Genomic DNA, 17,564 nt, shown 5'->3' with positions numbered 1-17,564 from the left:
TAATGAGAACCTGGACAGACAGCTTCTTCAGAATTCATTCACCTCCCGTGTTCTGGCCGCGTGTCGCGGCACAGCGAGGAGTCCCTGAGTGCAAACAACTCATTAATATTATGACAGCACTCATGTCAAGCAGCGGGGCTAAAACGAAAACACTCACCGGCAAAGTTGTGTATTTTCTTTGGGAACACCACATCACTTGTCATTTGTGTAGCCATGGAAACTGCCGCAGCTGGGGCCACTGTCTATTGCCAGCCAAATCAAACACGATAGGTGATTTAAATCCTCACCAGGTATCCTTCAGAGGAAGAACTCAACCCTGGAGTCCAAGTGGTCACTGTGGTTACAAATGTGAGCACTGTGTTTTTTTTCCTCCTTAAACTTCTAAAATAACATCTCCTGTGGTCGAGATTACGCTGTTCCACAAAGCCAGGAACAACACTGCACAGAGTTCTGGTGGTCGTTGACTTGCACTTTCTGGAAATGCTTTCTGCACTGATGGAGAATCAGTAAAGAGCAACAGAAGGTCGTTTCCTCTCTGCCTACTGTCGCAGAATTGTCATTGTTGTTGCTGTTTTTTTGCCTGTTTCTTTGGCCATGGCTGAAGAGATCGAGACACAGCTGAAGTTTATCTTGATACTGATCTTGTGAGAAAACCTCCAGCAGCTCCTCACCCCCTTGATACTGCTGGTTCATATTATTTATTTAGATATCTATCTATTCTTTTTTTTTTTTTTTTTGGTCGATCGAAGGGATTTTTCAAAATACATGTGCTTCAGCTGGTGCAGCCTCATGAACAGAGAACGTCTACATCTAATTGAATCTTTAGTCATACCCCCCGTGGAAATTCAGCCAATAACAGCTGTCTATTTTTAAAACATGTTACAATGTATATCTTCCCTGCCTGCCAGCCACCCCCACCCTTCTCCATCTCTCCTGATGATATGAATCGTTAGACACGGCACATGGCGCTCAGTGTACGAATCACATTCCATATTCATGAAATATTAGGCATATATTATTAGGTATCCTCATTTATGGAAGATGAAGATAAATGTGACACAAGTTGCCACGGCAACATAACGTCCCACCTGTGCTATAGCAGGTCTCACTGTGACATTATTTGGGACGATTTAACTATTCCTTAAAGGTGAAGACATGAAAATCCCTATAAAGTCACCAATCAGACCAAACACTACACACCCAAACACTGCCCCTAATGGCAGCGAACTGAACTCAATTTTTTTCTGCTTGGCCTTCACATGGTCAGTCTTTGTCTTGGTCCCAGTCTTGTCTCTCTGGTCTTGGTAGTGTCCTGGTCCCGGTCTCAGTTGAGGCAGTCTTGATTACATCACTGCTCACCACTTAAATCAAGTTCCGGATCACACTGAGAAAAGTCATTGATATAATATTTACCTCCAGGTGGCCACAAAGTGTGAAAGATGGGCCTGTGAACCATGTGAATTTCCCCCTGGGGATGAGGGAAGTATCTATCTGTCTTTGTCTTGCGCTGCCCCCTGTGGTCGCTTAGAAAAGGGAACGTGCCTCTCTTCTTGGCTCTGACCCTGCTGCTCCTTTTACAATAATTAATTTCTCCTTATAAGCCCTCACCCCACACACCCTTCAGTGAGACATTCATTCACTACTCATGTATCTGGGTATAATTCTTTGTGTGGCTGTTCGTCCCTGAGGCACCGCGCACAGAAAAAGCAGTGACCTCAGAGGTCAAACAGAGTGATGACTGTATTCAGGGGATGGAAGCGGATGGAAGAGACCCCACCGTGTTGAATCATCTCATTGTGCCTGTCAGTCCAGAGAGAAATTAATTTGCTCGCTGCCAAACAGCGGCCTTTGGCTCCAGGGAAGCTCTGGGCCAGTGGTGTGGCCGCAGTTACACTAAGTAATATGATGATGATGATGATGATGATGATGATGATGTTGTTATCATTATTATTATTACTATTAAAAAGACAGATGCACATAAATACACTAACATTCCATGCAGCAGTACAGGGACAAATCAAGGACGCAAAAACAGATTTAAAGTTCAGTTCCATTGAATTTCTCTGGGACGCAGTCGCAGTTGCATTCCTGCTTCCTGTGCCCTGCCTCCTGCCTGGCAGATTGCTGCGCTACAGTTTCCGAGGTAAACTTCATTAACAGTCACTTTTTCCTCTGACAAGCTCAGAGCTTTGTGCACTTTGAGATTCTGTTTGACTTTCTGGCAGCGTTCCCTCGTCCACGGATGTACTTAAAGTCTCTCTGTGATAAGGTTGCCGGAACAGGGTCAATGCCTGGCGGATCGATTCGATCGATGATCAGGGAGATTACGGCCGCAGTGCACAGGGGAGGATTTTCAAGTGTTCACCTCCTGAATTCCTGATGAGAGGAACACTGAAGAAGAGTTGCAGTGAGACGGCGCCTTATTTTGATTTCAGTTAAATCCACCAGCCAACTTTTAATGTTCACAAAGTAAATCTTATAATTCAACCTTTTGCTTTTGCAAAAACAACAACAACAGCTTGAAGCTTCCCTCTTTACAGCTGTGTTGGCAACATGCTTAGCCCTGTGTTTAAAGCCAGGCTGCTGCATTTTTGTTGGACGCTTCCTGAAGGAGGAGCTTTTGTCAGTTGGGGAGCTTTTTTTTTTTTTTTACATTTCGTTTAAATGTGGCCGTCAGCCACAACATCAGCCTTACACACACACACACACACACACACACACACACACACACACACACACACACACACAGTTCATTTTGTCGCATGCACGGCACCCCTTGACAGCGACATAAATCCGACAGCAACAGTTCAGCCAGCGCTCTCCCTTTGTTGCTTGTCTGGATTATTACCGGAACCCGCCTCGGCATCGCTCATCGGCGGCTGCTCTCGCCTCCCGCGCAAAGACTCGCGCTCGCAGGCGTAAAGGATGTGCGGCATCACCTGCAGTGTCTGCGGCGGCGCTCCGGAAACTCCATCATCTACACTTTGCGCGGAGGAAGGATCCGCGCCGCCGAGATGGTTTTCCTCCCTGCTCCTTTTTAATAAGCCGGCGTAGTTACAAAGTGCGCTCATCCCTCAGCCCGAGGGCGCACATTTGTATTCCATTTACTATCTTTACACATAGAGCGGAGGATTTCAGTTTCGGGGAGCTGTTTTAATACCGCGTGCGTCCCAAAAAAAAAAAAAAAAAAAAAAAGCACTTGAAATGAGTTTTCAGCGCAGAATGAATTCACGAATGCGCTGTGAAAATAAATTGTCTGCCAGAGGTGAAGTCACTGGAGAGAAGGAAGAGAGAGACTGGGGGAGGAGGAGAGAAGTGAGCATTAAGGCCTAATGAGAAACTAAGGATTTTTACATATGGAGGAAAAGACTGCATCCAAAATCAGCGAGACACGCGATGTCAGAAGAGCGATAGGTAGGTGAGAGGGGGTGGGGCGGCAAAATTAAATTGTTGCATTTGGGGCCACAAGTGCAGCAGGGATGGTTTGCACACGACAATACTGTATGCAGTCATGCACGTTTGTTTCAAAGGATATATAAAGAATTAGGGGGAATGAACGAGCTGCTATAGTTCCTCTCTCGCAGATCCTCCTGGACTCCATTCCTTGATAAACAGCGTCTCCAATCGTCACGGTGAGGCCGGAATCGTTTTTTCAGGCGCGTGTGGGTTATTAGTTACTGCCCTCTATTGTCTGCAGTGCAGAACTGCAGCTGTCTCTGCCGCTGCTCGGGACCACGCCGGGGTTTCCGCGCGAAGCTCTTGCACGAGGGATTGCAGCTCTGGCGCAAAATTCCACTTTATCCTTGAATCCACACAGCACGGAAGATAACACGTGTCTTATGAAGCCCATTTCTCTTCAGTCTGGTAATGTAGTATTCTACTCTATTATTAATAACATTTTTCTTCTCTAAGGCCTTTGCCGTCTTCAGCAGTAATGTGTGTAGACTCATCAAACTACAGAAACAGCGAAATACACTTGTCTACACAACACACACACACACACACACACACACACACACACACACACTATCGACAGACTCTACAGTCCTGCCTCACACAACAGTTTATTTTGGGATCCATGGAGCAAATATGGTTCTGCTGGAGCTCAGATGTTTCTTCCTCACTTTTCGTCTGAGACAACGTGTATTCTGGAATGTTGTGCTGTTGCTCACCTGAGTTATCGCAGGTTACGCGAGAACAGCGCAGACGGCGGACTCCGTCTTCTGTCTTGATTGGCACGTGGCTGCTGTAAATTCAAAGAGCGTGAGAGTGAGACGTGTCTGATGGAATGATCTCTGAGTGTCCAGGGGCGCGTGGCCTGGAGACACGTGGAGACAGGTAGATAGAAGGCTAATTGACCCGGCCTCATCTTCCTTTATGAATTATTGCCACGTCAAAGTGGATCTCCATGGAAACAGGATGAGAATGTCACTCAAACGTGGCCCTCATGGCGGCGCGCCCCTGTCGTTAATTATTGACTAAAGATCAGCCGTTGTGGTTGAGACCTGAATGCAGAAGCAGCCTGTGACTGATTCAGAGCTCATTAATGAGCTCGGCTCCGGGAGAAACATCTGTGTTTAATAGCGTTGCCCGTCTATTTTTATTTCTGCCACAACAAAGTAAGACTACTTACAACTAAGTGACAGCTATGGGATGGCTTCCCCATTAACATTTTTATCTGCGTCACTGTCTAAATAATTTGGTTACTTTGTGGGCATGAACGATGAGGGTTTCCTCAGTGGGAGCCATTCATACACTTAATGTCAAATTATTGTGACAGCCCTCGGATTTATACTCTCTCAACAGCGGAAGATAATTGAAGCAATAAGTCTGCGCGCATGCCTGTGCGCGTGCACGTGTGTTGTCTCCAGGAAATGCCTACAGCTTTTTGGGGTGTGGAAAAAAATTGTAATTTAAGAGTTGTCTTAGACAAAAAAAAGGGAAATGGTCCATAAATATGATACACTCATCTGAACAGACTGGTGAAAAGTAAACTGGCTCTATGCTGTTGGATAAAAGGATAAAATAGCAGAATCAAAGAGATGATGGCAAATGTGAACGATTATGAAGTAGTTCCTATGGCAATGCAACACTACATAGAATTCTATACGACCTCTAAACACAAAATGATGAAGTTGAGATGCGTGATTGTATATCTTTATTATCGTAAAGAAAGTGTTGATTGAGTTTGAAAAAAACTAACCAAAATGACTATAAAGTTCGAAAATATGTTAAATAACAATACAATACAGCAAACGTCTGACCATAAGTCACCTGTGTAAACAAAATAGCTCCATGTACGTTGGCGTAAAACTTTCAGGATAGTCGCTTTTGGCTTTCCGTAGCACTGTATATAAGGGCCCTACCCGGAAGTACCGCCCCTTTTCTTCCGCCTTCTCGTAGACTGAGTAAGTCATGTCCCCCGCAAAAAACAAATCACTATCATTAACCATCCTCTTTGTTATAAACGTTTAGATAACCGACTTTGCCCAAATATGAATATTGTGAAAATACGCTAAACAATGATCCAACACTCATGTGGTTTACATTATTTTTGTACCCGTTGTCGTATCCGATAAATTGACACCGTCTCTCTGCTCTCCTCCAGCACTCAGTCCGCGGACACGGCAACGGCAACATGGTAAGGACCGCGTTTGCATCGTGTAAATACCAGTTTAAATACCAGTAGCCCGATTTTGTATGAGCCTCGAAAGTTGAGTAGTGTTGCATTAGAAATGGATTCGAATTACGGCGTAGTGAAGGCTTCTTAGAAGAAAAGCAAGCGGCTAGCTTTGGTTGTTAGCATTAGCATGTTGCTGTCACTGAAGTGAAGCTAGTTGTGATGTTACCAACATGCTGCTAACACCTGTACCAGTTTTTGTAGCATGTTTGAGTTTTCCAACCCGCGATTTAATGATATGTATGTGTTCCACGTTGCTCTCCGGCGCCGTGGCTAGCCATGTGTTAGCCACAGCTCCTGGTCTTTGCCAGTTAGCTCGCCGGAGTGAAATCGTGTCCGTGCTGGTCGCAAGACGTCCAATCATTACGCGCTGATGTGCTCGTGGTGTACTTCAGTCTTGCTAGAACAATGATGGACCTAGTGCTGAGTTTCGATTTCCCCCAGAAATCTCAGTTCCACCGGTCCCCTAACAATGACTTCCATGCTGCACGAACAACCCGCCAGCTGTGTTGCTCTGAATGTTAACCCTGTCTGTACCTTTAAACGTTTGATTAGACGTGTAAATAATTTGTATGTACACTACCAGTCAAAAGTTTGGATGTATACTTAACGGTGACATGACTAATTGCATTGTAGATTGTCACTGGAGGCATCAAAACATATGAATTAACACATATGGAAAACGTAATAAACACAAAGTGTAAAATAACTCAAACAAGCCACCCTTCATACAAAATATATATAATATATTTAGGTATTTAACATGTTTTCTTTTGCCACATTAATCCACATATATTGGTCATATATTTGATGTCTTCAGTATCTATCTACAGTTTAGAAAGTAGTAAAGAAGAAACAGGTGTGTCCAAACTTTTGACTGGTATTGTATATTTTATATCTTTATTTGCATTTAATTCTCTTTTGGCAGTCTTTCTAGTTATTCACCTTGTACTGTATATGCTGCTTGAACTATCCAAATGTCCCCAATGTGGGATAAACAAATGTATTTTCCTTATTCCTAATTTCTTCTGTCACTGCAGCCTCGCAAGATTGAAGAAATCAAAGACTTCCTGCTCACGGCCAGGAGGAAGGATGCTAAGTGTAAGTGTTCTCCTTGCTGTGCCGCGTTTGCACTACTTAATGAGCAGATGCGGTTTTATTGTGTTGTAAACGGATTGTTTCAAATTTAAAGTTCAGCAATTTCTAACAACTACGAAAATGGCAGATGAATTCAGAAATGTTTATTTTCCTTAACGCGTAAGATGGAAACAAAAATATATTTAATCCTAATGCCCGTTTAGTGAGTTGATGTATGTTTTTGCCGTGTTCCTGCAGCTGTAAAAATCAAGAAGAACAAGGACAATGTCAAGTTCAAGGTCCGCTGCAGCAGATACCTGTACACACTGGTCATCACAGACAAGGAGAAGGCTGAGAAACTGAAGCAGTCGCTGCCACCTGGTGAGTGTTATCACTACAGCAACTGTCAGTGACGAGTGGCGAGACGGAAGGCTTTAATCGCACAGCACTCGTTTTTATCTCAATACATATCAAAGGCTGCCCTTGAGTGTTCTTCGTGTAGTCGTCACTTTAAAAAGATGAGTTTTGACACTTGACTTGGATGGAGCGCTTGGTAGACACAGTGCTGCACTGAGGGGAACTTGAATGCTGATGGATTTAGAGCCTCTTCGGCTTCTGCTGGTAATGATCTTTGTAATAGCAGTGCTTGTTTTGTCGAGTGGAGTTTTACTGAACTAAAAGGTCACCTGCTTTGTTCCCCCAAGTGTTACTTTTTTCAGTTCAATAAAAGTGTCCTTTTTTTTCTTCTAACCCTTCTATCCTTCTTTTCTGACAGGTCTGGCTGTGAAGGAGCTGAAGTAAATCCTTGGTGTACAGAGAATTGTAATAAAAAATTAAAAATTGAGTTCTTGTCTGTCAGTTGATTTTCTAAGACATAACCCAACATAAATGTTAAAACATTGTAATCCTTCACAGGATGTATGTGGGCCTAAAAGGCCCAGATGGAAAAAAAACGTCCTTTTTCAAAACCCTGTGACGATGGACTGGTATGTTGGCACAAGAATGTTTGTGTTGGCTTATGGGTCCTTCTGAAACTTTTATCCATCCATTTCTATACCTGCTTCCTCCTGCACTCATGTCAGATAAATATAAGCGTACACTCCTCGCGTCGTTAACTACCGTGCTTGCGTCTCATCAGAAGTTACTTTGGGATTTGTGCAGTGAGTGGCTGTTTCTATCATAAATTCCGATGCAGAGCGTCGTGCAATGCTTTCCGGAAAACTTGTGGTTTGTCCTACAGGTGTTGAACACTGACAGGATGGCAGCATTTGATGTTTGCTCAGAAGGCTTCTTTCATGGACCTATTGTAGTTTTCTTAGTAATTTGAAAAAAGAGAGAGAGATTAAAGTCAGTTGCACAGAAAACAAACTTCCCCTTAAAACTCTTTGTAATAAAACTTGACTTTCGGAGGACTAATGTAGTTTTTTGTCTTGTAATAACATTGGTCGTCCACTAGGTGTCAGGGCGGTGCCATTTTCCTTTTCCGAGCAGCCGATTAAAAGAAAAATGAAAAACACTATCAAACTACCTCAGAGCGGCTGAACTACGGGGCTTTGGGGGCTTTGAGTGCTCGAGCAGCGAGCCCCACCGGGACGAACCTTCATAACAACCCACCTGGACTCCTGGGGGACGTCTCGTCGCGCTCTCGTGCCTCCGCGTGTCATCGGCTGCGCGCTCCCGCTGCTGAGTGCGTTTTGCGCGTCCGTCCGGGGCTCCCAGCAGTGAGTCGAAGCTGAGTCGCACGCGGATCCCGGTCAGCTGCACGGGCGCTCCGTGGTTCTCTTTATTTCGAGGAAAAACTGCAGGGTCGGACTTTGCTGCCTTGGAGCGGCCGAACTCGGTCGGTGGGACGGCGACCCCCGGTCCTTATGCACGGCCCCGCTAGTGTGTTCACACACTGATAGAGAGAGAGACGGCGAGCATGTTCCTGTTGTCTTTGTGTGATATGAGACGGAACTAGGATCTCCGGACAGCGGAGCCGCGTCGGTCCACAAACAGCAGGCTAAGTTGAGGCCGGAGCCCGAGTCGCTCGGGTGCTCTCCCCGGGCAGCAGGCATGTCTACGGCCCGGGTGGACTACATCGCGCCCTGGTGGACCTACTGGCTGCACAATTTCCCCCACATCAACCTGAGGTTCCAGCCCGTCGACAACAGCTTCCAGCCCGAGGAGGAGAACTACCAGCAGGTCAGTGGCTGGGGGTCGGGACGGCCAGGCTCCCAGTTGACTGTGCGGGTCATTATTCAGCTGCTATCAATTACTTTTACCTCCCATTTTTATTTCTACCCTGATCCTCCGACACCAATTTAATGATTTATATCTGTTAAAATCGTTAAGTTGTGTTTTGAGCCCCAGTCCAGTCCAGTGATTGAGGACCACGCTGTCCCTTTTAGTGTCAGATCACGTCACTGATTGGCCCTGCTGGTTTATTCAGTGCATAGTCCAGTCCAATAACTCAGAGGACTAAATAAACAAAATCCTCAGAGTGCTATTGATGATCCGGGCTCGGTCTGACAGCAGTCATTAGTCCTCAGCGCAGAAAACAGCGCTACATCATCTTCTGCCGCCACAGTATCAAGACACGGATCACTTTATTATCGTCGTCGTTTTCATATTTTATTCCCGGAGCAAAATAAGTTGTCCTTGGTGCCAGGGAGGAAGTCTTCCTGCCGCGAGGGTCACAGCAGCTGCCACGTGACGGGGCACTTTGACACCTTCCAAACGGCTGGGGATCACCTGCCGGGTGACTAATGACCCGGTGTGCTGCGACGTGTCGAGGGGGCCGTGAATGTTTTATGGTTGTGCTGATGAATTTTTCAGGGTTACACCTCGGCGGGTGTCAGATCCGATCGGTCAGCGCGTCACGCTCTCAAGTCGAGCGGAAGGGCTTCACAGGGCCGGAGAGGATTGTGGGTACGAGGCTGAAGAAGTGCGTTGACCTCGCAGGTGAAGCCAAGAGAGGTTTCAAGAGGTTGCAGTGGAGGAAAGAAAAGTTTCTATTTTAATCTTATATTCAATATTTTAGTAGCAAAAAAAAAGTGGAACAAATGGACTGAATGTTTAAAACACCTGTTTGAGCCTCCTGAGCAGTGACGAGGTTGATTGGAAACCGGTGAGAGAGGATGATGATGGAGGATTCTGACCTGGTCGGGACTTGAACCCGTCGACCGCCACGTCCTGTCATTTTCTCATTATTTTTCCCAGTAATGTCAAACAACTGGAACTGCTTCAGTCAGTGTGAATCACCTGGAGCTGCAGGAAGGTTTGTTTGTCTGCTGCACGATGGAGAATATTAACGTTACTGCGGGTGAAAAAAAAAAGAAAAAAAATCCCATCCCGGCTCCCCGCCGCAGTGACTTCAGGCCGAGCTGCTTGCTGTTCATCACGCCGCCGCCGCTGCTGGCCCCGCCACCAAGCTGCTGGCCCCGCCACCAAGCTGCTGCCGTGCATGACGTCGGGTCGCTCGGCGCCGAATTGGCTTCAATTTGCAGCGTCGTCGTGAAGGAACGAGCAGGACCAGAAGGAGGAGGAGCGGGGGGGTGGGGGGGTGTCCTCCTTTCACGCTGACACTTCCTATTGCGTTGAAGGCTGCGGGACGAGGCCAGGCGGCGAGGCTGAGAGATCCCCAGGAGATTTAGCCCTCTGTTTGCGGCCTGCTGCTGATAAATAAATAAATAAATAAATAAAAGTAGGGCCTCGCTTGATGGTCAATGTTGAGGGGGACTGAAATGTGGCGGTCTCACTGACACAACTGACTGGGAGAGAGGTAACCCTGCCCCTTGTGACGTCACGGAGGGCAAGATGTTATGCGGGATTGCTGCAAGGTTGCTGCAGTCAGTTCAGCCTAAGTTTTGGCTGCAGCTCTGAGCCACAATATACGTGTACGTGTGACCTTCTCTGACCCCTGGAGGTGTCGCAGTAGGAATTAGAAACTGCTCAGATCCCACCAACCTTTTCTTTCATTTGGTTTTGTTTTATCCCAGAACCCCTGTTATGGAGTTTGTTCGTGTTCTGGCGACACCGACGTTATTACAACCAATTCAGTCAGAAATGAAGTCTCAATGAGAGAAAAAAAGGGGGGTTCAGTCAGTGTTCACCCACGTGAGTCCACAGCAGTTTGCTGTCTTGTTGATAATCGACCGAACGGATGGTTCTCCCGCCGGCAGTTCAGCCGAGTGGCAGAGCCGCGTCAGGAGTTTATTGAGTGGGATTAATAATCGGCCAGTTGTAGTTCGAGCCGTCCCAGTGAATTCCAACTGCTGGCGTCGGGCCAACAGCGAGTCTGCTGGAATGTGAGGGCTTGTGCACTATTCCCACTGTGTGTGTGTGGTGTGTGTGTGTGTGTGTGTGTGTGTGTGTGTGTGTGTGTGTTCATGTTGGACACTGGCATTGTCAGCAGGAGGAATGTCTGTCTGCTGAATCACCTGACTGCACTTGTCTAATTTCTGTCCTCTGACAACAAGCTCCTCTCTCTCTCTCTCTCTCTCTCTCTTTCTCTCTCTCTCTCCCTCCCTCTCTCTGACTCTCTCTCCCTCTCTCTCTCTCTCTCTCAGTGTGTGTGTGTGTCTCTCTCTTTGCTGTGCACGGCGGCTGCTGTGCTCAGCTGAACAGTTACAGTCCCGTTAAGACGAGTCCTCCTGTAGATCAGCCGGCCAGTGAGTGAAGCAGCCTCACTCCAGGGTTTGCCCACCTCCCGACTTCTTCTTCGTGCGAGCAGGACTCGTGTCATTGGTCCGACGGCAACTCTGATTGTGCAACGTTCACGCACGTGCTTGTGATCGTGTGATCTGTTGAAAAGTTCAAACTTGACTCATCAGATTGAGCCGTGCTGCTTGTCTCTCCATCTAAGAAGCTCCGTGATGAACCTCAGACAGACTCACAGAGGTCTGACTGTCCTCGGCCTCGTCCTGTGGATGTGGAGGCAGAACCTCAGCTCCAAATCTGGTTATATATGTAATCTGATTTAGAGATTCCAGCTGTACGCAGGCAGCAGCGAGAGGCGTTCATATGTAGGAGCATCGAGTGTTTGATTTAGAATCAAAATCGTTGCGCCGTTCTGTTTGTGACATTCTGCTTAAGGTGAGAAGGTGGAATTCAGAGATCAGAATGTTTCGGCATCTTCAGGAGAAGCTTTGCTTTCTGGCCGCCAGTGTGATTGTGTGACTGCGACTTCTGTGCTCGACTTGGGACAGTTTGATTTTCCTCCGATGGATCTGCGTTGTTGTTCGCCTCACTGCCAAAGATCTACAAGCTGAGCAGCTCAAAGTCCTTCTGGGTTCAACAGTCGCATCCATCTGTGCATTCCAGCGGGAAAAAAGATGCATTTGTAGGAATGGGAGGTCCCACCCCCAAACAGGATCTGTCAGTCTTTGGACTGTTGTGTTGACCTGAATCAGATTTATTCTGATCTCAGCATTGAGTGCCCTCAAGTTGCACTGGCTCCTGAGCTCCTGAGCAGGTCATAGATCAGAGAAGGACAGAGGTCCCTCAGAACTCCTCTGCCAGGTGTGTGTGAGTGCCGAAACCTGTTACCCTGTCGCTAGACTCGTCCTCGTCCCGACGCCCAGAGAAGGAAGGAGGACAACCTTCCCAAAATAGGACAGAGGCTCAGTTTCCTAATGTGTGTGTGTGTGTGTGTGTGTGTGTGTGTGTGTGTGTAGGTCAGCAGGTCCGTGTCCATCTGACTTCCCCTCTCAGTTCCTGCATTGTGACAGTGTTGATCACGCAGCAACTCATCAGAGTCATTGACACTGGAAACAGTTCCCCAGTAATAATAACAAGCAATGATAATAATGATAATAATACTAATGATATCAACTGAAGTGACTTTTCTCATCACACACTGATACGACCACACTCGGGCGTTGTTGTGTGTTGCTGTAGAAAAAAAGGTAATACAAAAAGTTGCTGTGCTTCCTGCACAACAACTTGACAGACGGTCAGTTGGAGAAGCACAAACACCAGCTGGGCTCTTCTTCTTCTTCCAACTGCTTCTTCTTCCTTCCCGTAGTGGGTGCCTGCCTGGCTCGTGTCAGATAAGTCATCAGGCCACGCCCACAGCGTGGTCCAGTCCACTCCAGTCCAATTCAGTTTAGTCCAGACCAATCCAGTCTAGTCCAGTCTAGTCTAGTCTAGTCCAGTTTGGTCCAGTCTGATCCAGTCTGGTCTAGTCAAGTCCGGTCCAGTCAAGTTCAGTCGGGTCCAGTCAGCAAGCAGACGTCAGCCCACTGGAGCTTCTGGCTCCAGCAGCTCCTCTCGGACAGCAGCGTTCCACTCCGCTGCCTCCTGAAGACCTGAAGCCTCTTCTCCACCGGATTTGTTTCACTTCCTCCCCTGTTTCATTTTCTTCCTGGTCCTTCCTTTCCTCCTCCTCCTCCTCTTTATCCTCCTCCCCTTCATCTTTGATACCGGGCATCCATGGCACTCTGGCAATCAAATAGAATCGATGCAGGTTTAGGAATTACCCACACACACACTAACAAAACACCATCAGCAAAAAAGAACAAAAGACAAATACAATAAGTAACAATAAAAACAATACTTCTGCCTGAAGTCATTTTATATTTAAACCTCGTGTTTAAAAGGGAATGAAAGAAGTTGTGAATAACATGATGTGCAAGTCCACAGGTGCTTTAGTCAAAGTCTTTCTGTTTCTACCTTGGAAAAAAAAAAGTGCCATCAAAAATCCTTTTAAAATGTGACAGGGTGGCACCCCTGACATTCTTACGGCGCCCCCAGCTGGCCTGCTTAAAAAGACAAACTCCTGACGTGTCAGCTTCTCTTACCTGCAGTTAGAAGCTGACTGTGCAAGAACATCTTTCCAAGAAAAAGACAAGAATAAATTATCGTCTCACAGAGACTTGAAGTCAGACAGAGCCACTCACTCCGCTAACACTCTCAGCCACAACTGCTGCAGTTCACGTTTTACTCCGGGATTTTTTTTTTTTCATTCAGAACTTTTTTTTTTTTACGAGTGCCTCTTTGCATATTCTCACATCAAGCAGCTACATTTGGCTGATTGCCGCTGATTTTGCGCCCCAGCAAATGTTTCTCCTTTGCCGTTTCCCCTCTCCTGCATAATGAAAAATCCATCACAGCTGCAGCTGCTGTGATTGAACTCGGAGTGTAGCTGCTGCTGTTGCTGCTCCTACTGCTGCTGCTACTGCTGCTCCCACTGTTACTGCTGCTGCTGCTGCTCCTACTACTGCTGCTGCTGCTGCTACTGCTGCTGCTGCTGCTCCTACTACTGCTGCTGCTGTCTCCTCCTGAGGAGATTCCTGGAGGAGTGTGTTTTGCTTGTCGCTCTCTGCTGACTCGTGGCTGCGACTTGTGTGACGGTTTCGGTCGATAAAGTGGAAAAGAGATCGGCTGCAGCTCGCCGTCGTCTTCTCCGTTTTCCGCTGCAGCAGCGTCGACTCGAAGTCACGTGATCCCTCGAAGTGCTCGGCCCCTGCGGCTCCGCAGAAGGTCATTAACCCCGATTCCCTCTCCGCTCCGCTTGCAGCCACTAATTAGCTGCACCTGATTGGCTGGACGGCCCGGCCTGGGGGTCGGCAGGCCCCTCCCCCTCCCCCTGCCCCCCACTGCCATCTGACAAACAGGAAGTGACGGCTCTGAGTGGCTGTCTGTTGCTCCTTTTGTTTTCTCCTGCGGCGGCGAGAAGAAGAAGAATCCAGTTGAACTGACACGTTAAAAAAAGGGGTGGGGAAAGCCTCAAGCAGGACAGGTGGCATCACGCTGCCAATCAGGAGCCCTGGAAGACCAGCAGGGGTTTCCTTTGTCGGTGAGGGAAACGTGACCTTTGACACCCCCAAGGGACCAGTTTGGGGTTTTCTTTTACTGAGGCGATAACAGAATCCAGTTGGAGAGTGAGAGGGAGAGAGAGAGGGTTCCTGACAGTTTCAGCAGCATCCTTCACTGAAGGCCTCCTTCCTCCTCCTCCTCCTCTTCCTCCTCCTCCTCCCCGATCCTCCTTCCTCCTTCTCTTTCCTCCTCCCCCTCTTTCCTCCTTCCTCCCCCTCTAGCCCCTCGTCCTGCTTTGTAACCCTGCCGTCGTCTAACTGGGACTTAATGGCGTCTCAGCTGGAGCCCAGTGGAGCCCAGTGGAGCGAACTGGAAGGAGCCCCCGCTCCCTCTGGGGCGTTCAAGCGAGGTGCAGGCTGTGGCGGCAGGCAGGAAGGCAGTCAGTCGGATGACATTCTTGGAGAAAACCTGGAAGCTTCCTGGATGGGTTTCAACATAATGGGAGAACTTCACATCACTTCCAGGAAAAAATTATATATTGGATTTGTCTAGAGCAGCAGTTTGTTCTTCCTTTTCCACTTCTGGATCAGATCATATTTTATAAAGTCATTGTTATTTCATTATAGCCAAGCTTGAGCTTGGAGAACAGGACTTGTCATATAAAAAAGCCTTAAAGAACATGAATGAAGTTCTCAAATAGCTCATAGAGTTTAAAGGTCTCCTGTAATTAAACTGCACCAGTGCTCCCAGTACCCCTAGTGTCTTTTCCAGTGTCTCGTACTGTCTGCTGCCTTTTCCAATTTCCAGTGTTCCCAGTGCCTCATTCCGTCACTTCTTCTGCTGGCTTCTCTTTTCATGTGTATCCTGTAAATCAACCCCTTTGTGATGTCACAAAGAGGAGGAACCAACAACTCTCCGGGGGGTTGTGACCGCACCCCCTACCAGGTGTTGGCTCCGCCTTGTCTTTCCATCCAACCTTTCCAAACATATGGAACATCCAGCAAAGCAGCAGCTTCAGCCGCGGGCTGTGAACAGAGGGCTAAATGTGCTGCTATCTGGATGTCCAGGAGGGTTTGGTTTTTTTTTGTGTGTCATCGGACGTGTGAAACTGCTGCATGGGTTTTATTTATTATGGTTTATTTTCGGTTTGATGTGATGACACACACACACACACACACACACACACACACACACACACGCGCACACACACTCCACCCCGGGGACCCTCCTGCCACCTGCTGTTGGAGGACACTTCACGTCACTTAGCGTGCGTTTAGCGGCGGTGCAGGACGCAGGAACTCATCACCCCCGTGTTTCTGTGATGGAACAGATGGAGTCTCTCTCTCTCTCTCTCTCTCTCTCTCTCTCTCCCTCTCTCTCTCTCCCTCTCTCTCTCTTTCTCTCTCGCTCTCGCTCTCGCTCTCGCTCTCACTCTATGTATTAGTTATGGCCACTACTTGTGTATGAAAAATTGATTTTCAGCAGGGCTCTGGGCCCAGAACATACTGAAGGAGCTATATTTTGCTCAGTAAACGATGTAAGTTTGCATCCGTTGTGACAGGAGCGCTCGTACTCCCTCTGCTCGTCCTCCCTCTGCTTGCCGTCCTTGTTGCTCCAGCTCAACTTTTTCTTATTTTTCTTCCTCCTTCAGGGGTTTGTTAAAAAAAGAAACTGTTGCTGCTGTTGTTGGACTTTACACTTTATTGGGGGGGGGAGATAAAAACTAGAGGTTGGAGCCAACACTTGGTCTCTAAACACTTGGAAGGTCAGCTGTGCCCTTTGTGACACCACCAGGGGCTTGTTGGTGGAAGGTGGCGTGGCAAAGGAGGATGGACTTTTCCTCACACACTTCTTTCCTGTCTTGTGTTTGTTTATACTGACAGTTTTGTGCACATGCACCGTGTCATATTTCTATATGGCGCCACTTACAGGCCTGGCATGTATACTACAGTGTTTTCGTTTTTTTTTGTGCAGACAAACACTTTGTGTATGATGAAGCCATATTTCAGGAAAACTTTTTTTTCAAATGAAAAATAAGTATAGAGCAGCACAGTTAACCCTCTGTTTGCAGCCTCCTGCTAAATAAAAAAAAATGCTGCTGCGTTGGACCTTCTGGTGTAACCTGGCAGGTTCCCCACCAGGTTGATAAGTTCCCTAAACAGACTTGGGGTCCTTCAGTCAGCTGATCACTCACTCACAGGACGTGACATCCAGGCTGCTGATTGGCTCTTGTGTCCTGCCCTCACTCTACTACTTCCTGCCTCGTCCTGTGCTGCCTCCACGGCAGCAAGCCGACCAGCAGGAGAAAAACCTCGGTGAGGTGAATTATGGGACCTGTGGTGCAGTTGATGGTGCACACCATTGTGCCATCGTAGCTGTCACATTTGTGTGATTTGTGGCTCTCGTGCAGAGTGAAATGCCTGTGAAGACACTCCAGAGAGAATCACTCTTTGGCATTCTCTCCCCTCTCTCTTTCCCTCTTGTCACCCCCTCTCGCCCCCCCCCCCCCCCCATCCCACTTCGCCTCCCCTTCCCACCCTCCCTCCCTCTCGCCTCCAGAGCTGAAGGATCGCCTTTCCGCTCTGTCAGATCTTTCCCTTCTTTTCTTTTCTTTTTTGGCTCCCAGCCTCGTGCTCACAACACCTCCCCCATCACACACACACATGCACACACACACAGGCACACAAACCCCCACCCTGCCTGTCTGTGGGGACAATGGAGAGGAAACAAAAGGGAGAAAAGAGGCGGTTGGTGGGCAGGGTGTGAACACATCATCAGAGCTGCTCCAATCAGCTGCTCCGTCCAGGGTAAATGTTAAAAAAAAATTGTGTTTTTAAACTCTAAACGTGAGGTCGGAGCATCTGTGATAAAAGGGCGTAGAAGGAAGTGGCGGACGCGAGGGATGGAAGCGCCATAAATCCTTTAAGAGGAGCCTCGGATTGCACACACGCTCTGAGTTTTCTAAATAAAACAGGGAGCTCCAAGTGGGCGTCGACCCACCGAGGCCCAGCAGTGTGGGAGGTCCCTCGGCTCCGCCCCCTTCTCCTCCCTCTGCGTGATGCGGGAG

The 17,564-nt window shown here is 47.7% G+C and overlaps 1 protein-coding gene and 1 long non-coding RNA gene across 3 annotated transcripts in view; both read left to right on the top strand.

Annotated features, from left to right (window-relative positions):
* The first annotated feature begins 5,366 nt into the window (after nt 1-5,366).
* On the top strand, nt 5,367-7,073 carry LOC142880783 (uncharacterized). Its single transcript, XR_012925464.1, has 4 exons — nt 5,367-5,408; nt 5,609-5,663; nt 6,721-6,781; nt 7,016-7,073. It is a non-coding gene; the product is annotated as an uncharacterized LOC142880783 (long non-coding RNA).
* A 1,240-nt stretch (nt 7,074-8,313) lies between these two features.
* ttyh2 (tweety family member 2) overlaps nt 8,314-17,564 on the top strand; it is a 43,512-nt gene continuing 34,261 nt past the window's right edge. Inside the window, exon 1 of one of the 2 annotated variants that reach the window (XM_076014709.1) lies at nt 8,314-8,941. In XM_076014709.1, coding sequence (XP_075870824.1) covers nt 8,813-8,941 — 129 coding nt within the window. In that variant the 5' untranslated portion in view covers nt 8,314-8,812. The remainder of the gene's footprint in view (nt 8,942-17,564) is intronic. The other variant, XM_076014710.1, reaches the window with a different exon arrangement.

This window comes from Nelusetta ayraudi, unplaced genomic scaffold (assembly GCF_046127955.1).
Source record: "Nelusetta ayraudi isolate G7.1 ecotype Tasmania unplaced genomic scaffold, CSIRO-AGI_Nayr_v1 ptg000172l, whole genome shotgun sequence".
Classification (NCBI taxonomy): domain Eukaryota; kingdom Metazoa; phylum Chordata; class Actinopteri; order Tetraodontiformes; family Monacanthidae; genus Nelusetta; species Nelusetta ayraudi.
Note: the sequence above shows the minus strand (reverse complement) of the source record. Positions and strands in the feature narration are given on the sequence as shown.